We start from the raw sequence: 12656 nt of genomic DNA, 5'->3' as shown, positions 1-12656 counted from the left end.
TGTGGGCACTCATGGAGTTGTGAGGATGATCTGAAATGTTATTGGCTCCTCTCCATCTGTTTTCTTACCAACCCACAAAGCTCCCCCCTCACATCGAGAACTGAATGGCAGGTTCATTCTCTCAGTACTCTCTCTCCTAACCCTTCTGTTTCTGACTTCCCCATAGTATCCTAGCCAGAGATCTAAGCTGGTGGTTCTCCACCTGCAACGCTTCAACACAGTTCCTCATGTTGTGATGACTCCGACCATAACATTATTTTCATTGCTACTTCATAACTGTAATTTTGCTACTGTTACGAATCATAATGTAAATATTTGTGTTTTCTGATGATCTCCAGCGACCCCTATGAAAGGGTCCAGAGGGGTCGCGACCCACAGGTTGAAAACCAGTAATCTAAGCTATGGGATCCAGTAAGTGCTCCCAATGCAGACAGTGTTTCTCTTGCTCATGCTGACATTTGACTGCTATTACTTGGATATGTTAGTATGTGACCAAAGTGTCTTATTTGAGCCTCTTTGACCCCAAGAGCTGGAGGTTAAAAGGAGAAAAAGAGTTAAAGGCAAGCTTTGCATTGTCCCATTTAAATATTTATCCTAATAGGGAAGTGGAGGGCACAAGAGACAGCATAGAATGAGTCCATTTAGATGGACACCAGCTCTGGTTCTATCTTTGGGAGTGGGAAAGAGATACTTAAGGGGGAAATCCCATATCTATCACAGATTTTAGAAGCTCCTGTCTTTCCCCTGAACCGGCTCTGCTTATGGTCTGTTATTGTGTGTTCCCTTTCTCCCTGAAGGGTATACTTCATGGGCTGATGGAGAGTTCTGGAAGTTGTTCTTGATTTTATTTTCATTCAGCCCTTTTGATTAGCGACCAAGTCTTATCAGACATGCCGACATCTTGTGAGAATGCCCTGTATCTGTGCCCTCCAATCCAGGCAAGGCCTGCAACATCAAAATTATTCAAAAATCCCTCCTGCCTCCTGGCCTTCAGGTTTACTTACCACTCTCTTTAAAAAAATTATTTGTGTGTGTGTGTGTGTGTGTGTGTGTGTGTGTGTGTGTGTGTGTGTGTACACCTGTGCACCATGCATGTGCAGGAGCCCACAGAAGCCAGAAGAGGGTGTGCTATCTCCTGGAACTGGAGTTACAAGATATTTGAGCCACCCAGTGTGGGTGCCGGGGACTGAACCCAGGTCCTCTGGAAGTGAAGAAAGTGCTTTTAACTGCTGAGCCATCTCCAGCCCCATTCCCTATTCTGTTGTCTTTAGTTGCAGCCAGAAGTTTCCTAAAATGCAAATCTGATCCAATTAAACCTTTCAGTGGTGTCTTATTTCTCTTGGGACCAAATGCAAACTCCTTAACTTGTCTTAAAATATCTTTAAAATTTGGCTGCTGCTAATCTTTATTATTTTCAATATAGGGGCTTAAACCCAGGGCCTCATGCACACAGGAAAGTGCCCTAAGCCTGAGCTGTATCCCCATCCCAACCTACTGTTTTGTTTTCGCTTGTTGCTTTTCGAGGCAAGATCTCCCTAAGTTGCCCAGGATGGCCTTTAACTCACTCTGTAGTCTTGGCAATCCTTGAATTTGTGACCCTCTCACCTTGGTCTCCTGAGTAGATGGGATTACAGGCCTGTGCTTCCAGGCAGCTGGTGAGTCAGCTTAACTTTATCCCAGAGTATAAGAAACATATAGGATTTATGAGCCTGGGGACAAATGTTGCATTAAGTGGCACCATTCCTATCATAAAGTTTCCTAGGTGGCAGTAGAGCCATATAGCAGAGCTCCTAGCACAAGTATTGGTTATGTGGAGCAGGGATCTGTGCCAAGGGTCAAGCTAAAGATAAATTAGGCATCTGGCTTAGAGACAGCTTTCAGATAAGGTCAGTCCTCCAGGCCCAGGGACATTCTCCAGATAAGGGCAGGTAGAGAGCAGGAAGTTTCACTGGGAGGGAGTGAATCTCTGTATCATAAAGTTTTTGGAAAAAGCTGCCAGGCCATGATAGACTGCAACCTCTGACTAGCCAGCAAGGCCTTCCAATATATAGCTCTGTAGTACAATCTGAGGTCAGAGATGGTGATAACTCCAGTAGCTTTTTATTATTATTATTATTTTTGTTTTAGCTACCATGTGTATGTGTGTGTTTCCATATAAAGCCTGAGAACTCTCCTTTCAAGATCTGTGAGGAATTATGTTGGAATTCTGATGGGGATTGCTTTGAATCTGTAGATTGCTTTTGGTAGGATGGCCATTTTTTTTTTATTATATTAATCATAAAAAAATGTAACACAGGCAGGCCTTTAACTCATGATCCTCCTGCCTCCACCTCCTTTAGTACATCCTATGGGTGTGCACTACCACTATCTAAACAGAGAATTCTCAAAAGGAGAAACTCAAATGGCTGAAGATCAGCAAAACAAGTGACCGGTCATGCTATAGAGGATGTGGAAGAAGAGGAACCCTTCTCCTTTGCTGGTGGGAGAGCAAACTTGGACAGCCACCCTGGAAATCAGCGTGGCAGTTCCTCAGGAAGATGGCAATTGATCCACCTCAAAATCCAACTACACCACTTTTGAGCATATACCCAAAGGCTGCTTCATCCTACTAAAGACACTTGCTCAACCATGTTCATTGCTGGTCTATTCATAACAGCCAGAAATTGGAAACAATCTAGATATCCCTCAAAAGAAGATTGGGCAGAGGAAAGGTACATTCACACAAAGAAACATTACTCAGTTGTCAAAAAAAAAAATGAAATCATAAATTTGCAGGTAAATGGGTGGAACTAGAAAAAAAATCATCCTGAGGTAACCCAGACACAGAAAGACAAATATACATATTTGCTTATTTGGGGCTATTAGCTATTAAATAAATGATAATCAAGCTAGAAGATTAGGTAGAGAGTCAGGGAGTTGCGGGTGGTGCAGATAAATCTCCCTAGAAAGGGGGAATAGAGCAGTTATAAATAGTTATGGATGTGATTGGGGTAGGGGCTGGAATGGGAGGATCAAGTGGAGATTGGGAAGGAAGAGGGGGACAAGGGAGGGGAGATGGGGAGAGACAGATACAATGAAGGGTCATTTGAGGGGTGGTATGGAAACTGAATACAGTGGAAGCTTTCTGAAATATACACATATATGAAGGTGATCTGAATGAAATTGCCAAATAATGAGGAAGACAGCCCCAACTGGCCATCTCTCGTCACCAATTGAAGCCTCCAATACCAGAATTGAGTTACATCTACTTGAGTTCTTGGCCAAAGAGGTCCCAAGGGATCTTCAAACAATCCAGGCTGTTGCCAAGACTATAGGTTACTCTCCACAAACTGACAGCGAGGCCTCACTGCTGAAGACAACACCCACACAACTCATTGAACATGGAGAAGTCAAGCTGGTGCCTATATAGATCTTTCACTCCTAGATGACAGCGACTTTGGTACAGGAAGGTACTCTGCATGCTACCAAAGGAGAAACCAGTCACAAATCCTTTGATCTACAATGGTGTCCTGCATGCAAGATAGGCTCCGGCAATGGAGGCACAAAGCTTGTGGAGTAATCAATATATGATTTGACTGAAGACCCATGCCATGAAATGGAACCTATTACTTGGGTGGCCAAGACTCTGAGAATAGCCCAGGGACCTAGGGTAAAACCAAATACTACTGTTTAACAAAAAGTAACAATAAAATGACCCCTAATGATATTCTGCTATACTCAAATCATTGCCTTGCTCAACTATCATCAGAGAAGCTTCTTCCTGCAGCAGATAGGATCAAATACAGAGACCCATAGCCAGACACTACCTAGAGGCCTTGGAAGACTCAGCCCTAAACTTGACGTTTCCATCAAATCCCTCCCCTTAGGCCTCGGGAAACCCTGTGGAAGAGAAGGCAGAAAGAGTGTAGGAGCCAGAGGGAATGGAGGATGCCAGGAGAACAAGGCCCTCTAAACACAACTGGACCAACACACATATGAAACGGAGACTGAGGCAGCATGCACAGGACCTGCATGGTTCTGCACCAGATGGGGTCCTAGAACTAAAAGAAATGAACACATGCCCCCATCTCTAACCCAGAAGCAATCTCTGATTCATAGCCACTTGCAAATGAAAAAATAGTTTTCTCCAAAGGAGTTTCACTGGGGAGATAAACTACTCTCAAGAGTAGACTGCATGCCCCGCAGCAGATGGCTATAGCAGGAATCTTAAAAGTTTTTATTAATAAAATCAAACCTGAGTCAGGTATTGGGGTGAACTGGGAGATCAGAGAACCAGAACAAGCCACAGCTACCTCACCTCGCTGGATCCTCAGCTGGTCTTGTTTCCTCAGACTGGAGGCCTCTGAGATCTCATCCAGAATGGGTCTCAGCTGAACTGTGCTGCTAGAAGCCTGAAAGCTTAACCAGCCAAATACTTCTAATTTCTGGTCTTCATGCCTTGTATACCTTTCTGCTTTCTACCACCACTCCCTGGGATTAAAGGCTCACTTTCTGGGATTAAAGTTGTGTGTCACCATGCCTGGCGGTTTCCAATGTGGCCTTGAACTCATAGAGATCCAGAGGGATTTCTACCTCTGGAGATGCCATTTTCTAGCCTTTGTATCTAGGTGGCTGTTCTGTCTCTGACCCCAGATAAGTTTATTAGGATGCACAATATTTTGGGGAACACAATACCACCACAGATGGCCAACAGAAAATGAACCCAATGACATCTTTGGAGGTTCTTTGTCTTATAACATCTTTTATGTGGAGGTCACAGGTCAGCTTTCTGCCTCTAACTCGTGGGTCCTGGACCCACATCAGGTCATCAGGACTAGCAGCAGGTACAGGAGTCTTGATTTCCTTCTTTTTCATGGCTGAATAAAATTCCACTGTATGTCTTTATTAGTTTTCTCATTGCTGCAACAAAGTATCTGTCTAAAGCAATTTAAGGAAAGAAAGGTTTATTTTAGCTTGCACTTGAAGAAGGTCCATCATGGAGGAGAAGGCATGGCAGCTGGAGCATGAGGCTACTGGTCAACTGCATCCAGTCAGGAAGCAGGCAGTGATGAATGCCTGTACGTGCTAACCTTTATAGATAGATATATATTATAACTCCTTTTTATGAAGATCTGAGGTTTCAGTTCGTGGCAGGGTGACTTTTCTCAACAAACTAGATACTTACTCTTAGGCATGTTCATAGGCTTGTCTCTCAGTTGGTTTGAGATCCTGTCAAGTTGATTATCGATGTTAACAATCATAATGAATGTACCACATTATCCACTCATCTGTTGATGGGTGTCTAGGCTGCTTCCTCTTCTTGGTCATTGTGAATAGTATGCAGTGAACAGTCACTGATGTTGGTTTTACAGTCGTCATCACGCTTTACATGTGTGCACAAACTCCACGGGGGTGCCTAGATGACATTTCTCCACCAATCTTGCTTTTTTATTGTACTTATGTAGGCCATGCTGGCCTCAGACTTGTGATCCTCCTGCTCCAGCCTCTCCAGTGCTGGGATTACAGTTGGGAACCTCCACCCCTGGAACTTGTCAAGGGTTTTCATTGCTTTGTATAAAATTAAAGAGTAGAGATTGATTTTTATCACATTTTTGGGCATCTATTTGAATATTCTTTTCCCTCTCATTTCTCCTATTAACATGGTAAAGTATAATGCGTTAGAAAGAACTGATAGATCCAATTGTTTAAACTGAGATATCCTTACATCCCTGGACTAAAGCTTCACATCTTAATGATCTGCTTGCTGCTAATGTTTGCTCTCAGCACCTATTCCCGTGAGTAAGCAATTACTTAGCCTTATCTTCAGGGCTCTGCATTCTCCCCTCCCCCAAGTTAACTGCGCTATGTCTTGGGGGTCCTTTCATCAATATAGCATAAATGCAGATCTTTACAAAAATAACAACTTCTACTTAGCCTGGTGAACTTGTTATTAAAAATAAATTATTCCAAAGCCTTTTTTTTTTTTTTTTGAGTCAAATACTTGGAACTGTATAGCAATTAGGAAAATCATTATTAGGTATGGGGAGTTTCTACCTAAAAGGAGGAAGCTATTTAAAGCACAGCTCGAAGGTAGAAGGTAGCAAATGGAGGGGACAAGCAACCTCATGTGAGTGTCCCTTCTGCTTCTACAAGGTCAGCAGTCCTTAGAACAACTCTAACTCAATAAAAAGTGACCCCCATAATAGGGTTTAAGTCTTCAAAATAACTACTTTCTTGGATAGTAAAATACAAAAATCCATATGTATCTATCAAGTAGAAAAACATTAATTTATTTATCTTCAATGTCTTAAAATACTGAAACATCTTGTTTTGGTGTACATACTGTTATACATATGTTATACTCACATAAAGGATAAAATAGCTTTTTTTCTTAAAGTATATCTAAATTAATTAAACTGTTCGTCTTTAGAAAATGCCTCACTGTGTTTTATTTGCTGTCTTAATGGTCTGAATATAAAGCTGTTTTTATAGACTGCTGGCTTCTAGTTTAATGAAAGTATCAACTCAGCAGAAGTTTGCTTTCACTGTGACTGATGAGCTGTAAAGGGAGCAGGCAGCTGATGGAGACTGGGGCTTCATCAACCCTCACATTTAGCTTTCTTGCAAGCTGGAAGAGAATCATCATCCCCTTCTGATGGCCGAGGTTTCTTCACTGTAGAAATAATTCCAAAAGCAGTTTTTCTAGTTTCTGTAAAATAGAAATGACATTGAGTGAAGTGATAGGATCTCACTATGTAGCCCAGGCTGGCCTTGAACTCCTTCTACAGTCCAACCAACTCCGATTCTCCTGCTTTAGCCTCCTGAGAGCTGGGATTACAGGCGTGCATCCCCATACCTAGTGTAAGATACGATTTAAGGAGAAGTGGTTTAACCAGCATCACCCCATTTCTTTGTCCTATAGCATAGTAAATAAGAAAACCATAGATAGAGCTTTTACAAGTGTTGATACTATTTACAATGGTTGTTTTTTCCCAACATACACAAAAAGCAGTACTTTTAACATCCAGTCCATTCCTAGGGATTACCTCTTAGGTTAAACTGCAGAGCAGGGCTTCTCCATTGCTCTCTCCATGACATCTTATGCAGTCAGAACCAGCCATAGGTACCGGTCTAGCAACTGCTTATATATGGTAAAAAGACGGCCAAATCACTTGCACTGCTCCCACAGCAAGGGCTCTGCTGACCTTACTTTACAGCACATGCCATTCACTCTCAGTAGATAATGTTCCTCTGAACACTACATAGTATTGACCATCAATGGCCTGATATACAACATCCACCAAACAAATGCTGTTGAGTGAACAATAAAATCAAACTCTGGCCGGGCGGTGGTGGCGCACGCCTTTAGTCCCAGCACTCGGGAGGCAGAGGCAGGCGGATCTCTGTGAGTTCAAGGCCAGCCTGGTCTCCAAAGCGAGTTCCAGGAACGGCGCAAAACTGCACAGAGAAACCTTGTCTCGAAAAACCAAACCAAAACAAAACAAAACAAAAAAAAAAAAATCAAACTCTGGTCTATCCATCCTTCATCACTGTTAAAGAGGTACTTTGAATGCTCAGGTCAGTTTGGCAGCAGAGTTGAACTTAAATTTAGTTAATCTGTGTTAAAACATGTTAACAGACCAGGCACTGCCATATAGGGAATATAACAATTCCTAACAGTGGTTTTTAAGTGTTCAGACTGTTGGGATAAGTACATAGAAATAGACATTAGAAATGAAGGCACCCAGGAGATCAACGGCCTGGGTTAACTAGTGAAGCACCGTGAAAAGTGACACCAGAAGGCCACAGCAAGGAAACGGAGGAGGAGCAGCCTCTGCAAGGCAATGCGGGCTCGGCCTCCCTTGTGGGCCTTCCATTTCACACGGGTGGGCACATACATCATACCTGTGCAGACCACGTGGAAGTGGAAGTCCGGGATCTAAGGACACTGTCTAAGGAGCACAGGGGACTAATGGGGGTACGAGGGGGATACGTACAAAGGGACCAGTGGGGTTAGTGCAGGAGAATGTGAACAAAGAGGACAGTGGGAGACAGCAGAGGGACTATGCACAAAGAGGGCTAATGGGGGGGAATGTGAGCAAAAGGAACTAATAGCTGTGTGTGTGTGTGTGTGTGTGTGTGTGTGTGTGTGTGTGTGTGTGTGTGTGTGTTTTAGTGGTGGGTAATGTGCACAAAAAGGACTAACGGGGTGAGAAAAAGGTGGGTAGAGGGGTATGGGAGGAATATGTTCAAAATACATATATTATAGTTACAAAGAAACGGCCTTATGTAACTTAGTATAATACATTCAAATAAGCAACAAAACACCTGGGGGGGGGGAATATACCCAAAATATATGATCAGTAGATACATGATCATGTCAACCAAAATAAGAAATGAAACATTCTCAGTTATAATAAAAGCAAAAGTTATAGACTGACTTTAGATACTTTGATTAAAAAAAAAAAACTAAAAGAAATCTGTTTCTGTTTTTCTTCTTAATGGTTTAACATACTGTTTTTGTTACTTTTCTGTTCCTGGTATAAAATGCCCTACTAAGAGCAACTTATTTTTTCCCACTTATTTCGGCCCCCACACAGTTCAAGGGTAGAGAGCATCACGGAGGGGAGCTCAGGGAGACAGGAACCGGAAGCAGCTGGCCACATCACACTCACAGTCGGGGAGCAGAAGGTTAGGAACACTGGTGCTCAGCTTGCTTTCCCCATTTCTCCCACCCACGGAGTGGTCCCATCCACTGTGGGTCTTCTCATACCCTTTAACCCGATCTTACATTCTCAGGGTTAACTGTAGTCTAGATAACCCCTCACGAAAGAATCCGAAGCTGGGCACTTTTAGATCCTGTTAAACTAACACCGCTATTCCCATTTCTGTTTCTGACTCATTGGTTTTAGCAGGGAGCAAGCCTATCCAGAGAGAAGCAAACAGGATGGATGTTAAAAGCCTCTGAAAATGTAGGCAGGGGACACTGTGTTGTTTGAAAGAACACATTCAATGGTCATTCCGGTAATGCAAACTATATATAATGTACACACTATAGAAAGTAAAACTTAAGTGAGGGTAAGGAGCAGAGTGTGTGGTTAGAACGGGTTGAGAAAAGACAGTCTTGTAGGAACTCTGCAGTGAGGATAATAAAGCAGGCACAGGTCAATTGTTTGGCAGTAGCCTGACTCTAACATGACCATTCAGATTTGACTCTAGTAACATGCTCACCTCCATGGAGAAATGCAGCTCGGCAGTTTGTGGACACGGCAGCCTTGGCTTCGCTTTCAGACAGCCCAAACAGCAGCCCTCTGATAGCTTATTAAGGATTTCAACTCAGAGTCAGCCAAGAGAAAGAGACCACACAAACACTGACGAAAATGACAGCTCACCTGGTCTGTGGCAGACACGTTAACTCTACAGCAATTCTTAGCACAACGGAAACCTGCATCTGAGAAGTCTCACTTAACTGTTTATCATGCAGAGTCCCTTGTTTCTCTTTCCTGCTGCTTAATCCCAAACCACAAGGATGAAGACATTTACAGCCTGCTCAAATCTGCTTCTGAGGCTACTGATAGTAAACTTACAACTAAAGGGTAAGAAGACATAAGCCTAAACTCTAATATCACTCCTGATTCAATTTTCTAAGGGAAAATTCCAGTCCAGTGTCATGCTGAGCAGGAAAAGGCGCCTGCTGCCAACTCCGACGGTCTGAGTTTAATGCTCAGGACCCACAAGATGAAGGAGGGGACTGACTCCTGAAAGTCGTTTTCTGACTGACACATGCACCCTTCCACCTAATATGAACGTAGGCTTTTAAAATGAACACTGAGAGGATACAAGTTTGCCACATCATACGGTCCTCTTATTTCCAAAGGCTAAAATAAGAAAATGGAAAATAAAATGTTAACATTTTAATTATTTACAATAAATAAGATACAACTAAGTATCCAAAGACAGGTAAATTTCATAAGGTTCTTATAATTGTGATAGGTTTCTAAAAATATAAATAAATGATGTAAAGCATTTCTAACAAGGTAAAGGAAAAAATAAAATCACTTTATTCTAATTAACCCACAAATAAAAATATATATAGGCAAAACATGAAGCCAACATGAAGCCCACATGAATGGGATACATTTTAGCAATGGCTATGGAAAATGCAGTAAAAGCACAGACAGGCAATACATCACACTGCTATTTCAGTAACTACAAAGACAAATACCACACGCCATACTTACCCTCTCTGCAGCACTGGACAGAATTACATTCTATAAAACAGAAAGTGAGCAACTTTAATCTTATAAATGATAAAATAATTGAAGAACTGTATAATACGAATGACCAGCAACCACTCCCCTCCCAACATTTCAGGCTCAAATACCAACTTCTTTTAAAGATAAGGTAAATACTTAATGTGAAAATATTAAAAATGCTCATGTCACACTCAAGGCAGCTAATTCAAAAAGCAGAATAAGCCTTGAGAAGGAATCTTAGCGCAGATAAATGAAGTTTAAAAGCTGTAAGTTTAATTCACTCAGAGATAAACAACTGTTATCTAGGAGTCTTTTCATTGTGGCCAACTGCAAACCCTCATCAAAAATGAAGGCTTTCAGCACAGCTTTTCCCTCCATATCTTACTTCTCCCTTGGGAGTTTTCATCACAAAACTCTGTAGGACTCACTGAAATGGAGGAATTGAGTGTCGTAGAACTTTCTGCTTAAGGCTATGGGAGAGTTGACAGCACCCGCACATTACTAGTGACCGCCAGAGGTAAAAAGTGTCCTTGGCTCCGGAACTATACCTTTCCTCTGCAGATCTGCATCAAGTTGAGGGCATTGGAAATTGTATACCTTCTCATCGTCGCGTCTCTGATAGCAGGGCCGTAGACAAGTTCAAAGCCCAGACCTCTATCAATTGCCTTCACCAGAGATAAAGAAGAGACACTGTGAACTGTCAAAGACAAGCACGAAACTACTTCCTTTCCACTGAAGCCTCTCTCCACCTTCCTCCTTCCCCTCTATGCACACCTCCTACACAGCAAGAGACTGGCTTAAATGAGGTGGTGGGCCCACCTCTGCACCCTGTCCAAAGTGAGGAATAGACTCGAGGCTCTACCTGATTGACAGAGCTTAAGTTAGCCGTGGGACGCTAACTCTAAAAACAGGAATCACAGAAGCTGAGGACAGCAAAGTCAGTTCAGTGCAGTGGCCCAGAGGGCTACTACTCCATCAGTGGTCCAAGGAAAAAGATGTGCTTCCCATGTGCAGGGAAACTGAGTCAACAGGGAGCCGAGCAACCTGACCCAAGAACGAAGGAAAAGGAGGAGAAGATCTGAAGGGTCTGGGGAGCAGGAATGGGAAACCTTACAGCTAAGTCGTTTACTGCACACTGCTGAATGACAGAACAAGTGCCATGGCTAACTGAACTGAAGTCCAAGGAGCATGCTAACTGAGGCTGAGGTACCTGGAAAAGAACTGTGGCTGAGACTCGAATACATCCCTCAGCCCATTCTGTTTAAGTAACATTGTTTAAAGTTCCTTGCAGCTCAGGAGAAAAGGTGAAAGAGGTCTGGGCCCTTCAGGATTTTGCCCAGCTTGCCACATGGGCTCGGTCTTTTCATGAGGGAAAAAGTTCTTTCTCATTTAGTGTACTCTTAAGGTTGGAAAGTCTGCAAGGCACATGAGTGGGACTGTAGTTCACCAGTACGTAATCCAAGCTTCCTAGGTTAAAGGGTGCAGTGCTTGTCCATTCATAACAGACACGTTTTAAACCACTCACTACTTGTCAAAGCCGAGGCCTTCTCTGAGCTCTGGTACATGAGAGCAAGGGGAGTGTGAGGAAGAGAAATTTAGCAACTGCATGGTGGATGGAAGAGCACTTTCAGAGGGCAGAAGAACACAAACAGGCTCTGGGCTTGGAGCATGGAGAGAAGGCCAGAGGCTGGAGAAGATGAGCACGAGTCCTGTGGTGGGAACTAAGGCTACAAGGAGTGGGAAGGGCCAGTGTGTAGATCTTAATTGCTGGTGACAAGACTTAATCAGTCTTGCCAGCAAGAGGAAATATGTGAGGTTTTTTTTTTTTTTTTTTTTTGCCCTGGAGGCAGGAATCAGACAGAAACTTGCCAAAGTCATGTAGGTTATGGTGACCCTCTGAAGTAAAGGGAGGGTGGATGGCTCAGTCCAGGAAGGACAGTCTCAGTCTCTGTAGCTGAGGTTCTACAGGCCTCACTACTCAGGGTCCCCGGGAGTGGAGGGACTGATCTCACAGACCTGAAGTCTCGACAGGTAGTTACTGATGATTCCTTCTGTCCTTTCTTGAAAGATTTCCTTGTCCGTGTCCCGCCCCAGCTACTTTCTTTCCTTTTCCTTCTGATCTTAAAGCCAGCAGCGTTTAGATTTTCCTCCATCTCTAGGTTTAGCTGGAATTTAAACACCACTTTCCAAACACTCTCCGGACATCTATTTTCCCATTTGTAGTTCTCTAGCTTGTATTCCTTCTAGGAATGGCATTTGCTGCCACAATGTTGGCAGTGTAATTCAACAAACACCTCATTTCCCTGCCTAGCTTTTCCACTTCTTACAGCTGGTACAACTCCTCTTTGTAATTGAAATCATCGTCATCGTCATCATCATCAACAGCAAGTATATTTTGAGTGATTGACCGCTTGTGGAAAA

The 12656-nt window shown here is 43.0% G+C and overlaps 1 protein-coding gene across 1 annotated transcript in view; it reads right to left on the bottom strand.

The window, feature by feature from the left end:
- Positions 1-6242: 6242 nt before the first annotated feature.
- Positions 6243-12656, bottom strand: part of Rpp30 (ribonuclease P/MRP subunit p30) — a 29919-nt gene continuing 23505 nt past the window's right edge. The window contains exons 7-11 of the mRNA XM_042262851.2: positions 10784-10900; positions 10221-10250; positions 9820-9857; positions 9211-9290; positions 6243-6688 (exon numbers count right to left, since the gene is read on the bottom strand). Of these exons, the coding sequence (XP_042118785.1) occupies positions 6579-6688; positions 9211-9290; positions 9820-9857; positions 10221-10250; positions 10784-10900 (375 nt within the window). The 3' untranslated portion in view covers positions 6243-6578. The remainder of the gene's footprint in view (positions 6689-9210; positions 9291-9819; positions 9858-10220; positions 10251-10783; positions 10901-12656) is intronic.

Source organism: Peromyscus maniculatus, chromosome 1, assembly GCF_049852395.1.
Source record: "Peromyscus maniculatus bairdii isolate BWxNUB_F1_BW_parent chromosome 1, HU_Pman_BW_mat_3.1, whole genome shotgun sequence".
NCBI lineage: Eukaryota > Metazoa > Chordata > Mammalia > Rodentia > Cricetidae > Peromyscus > Peromyscus maniculatus.
Note: the sequence above shows the minus strand (reverse complement) of the source record. Positions and strands in the feature narration are given on the sequence as shown.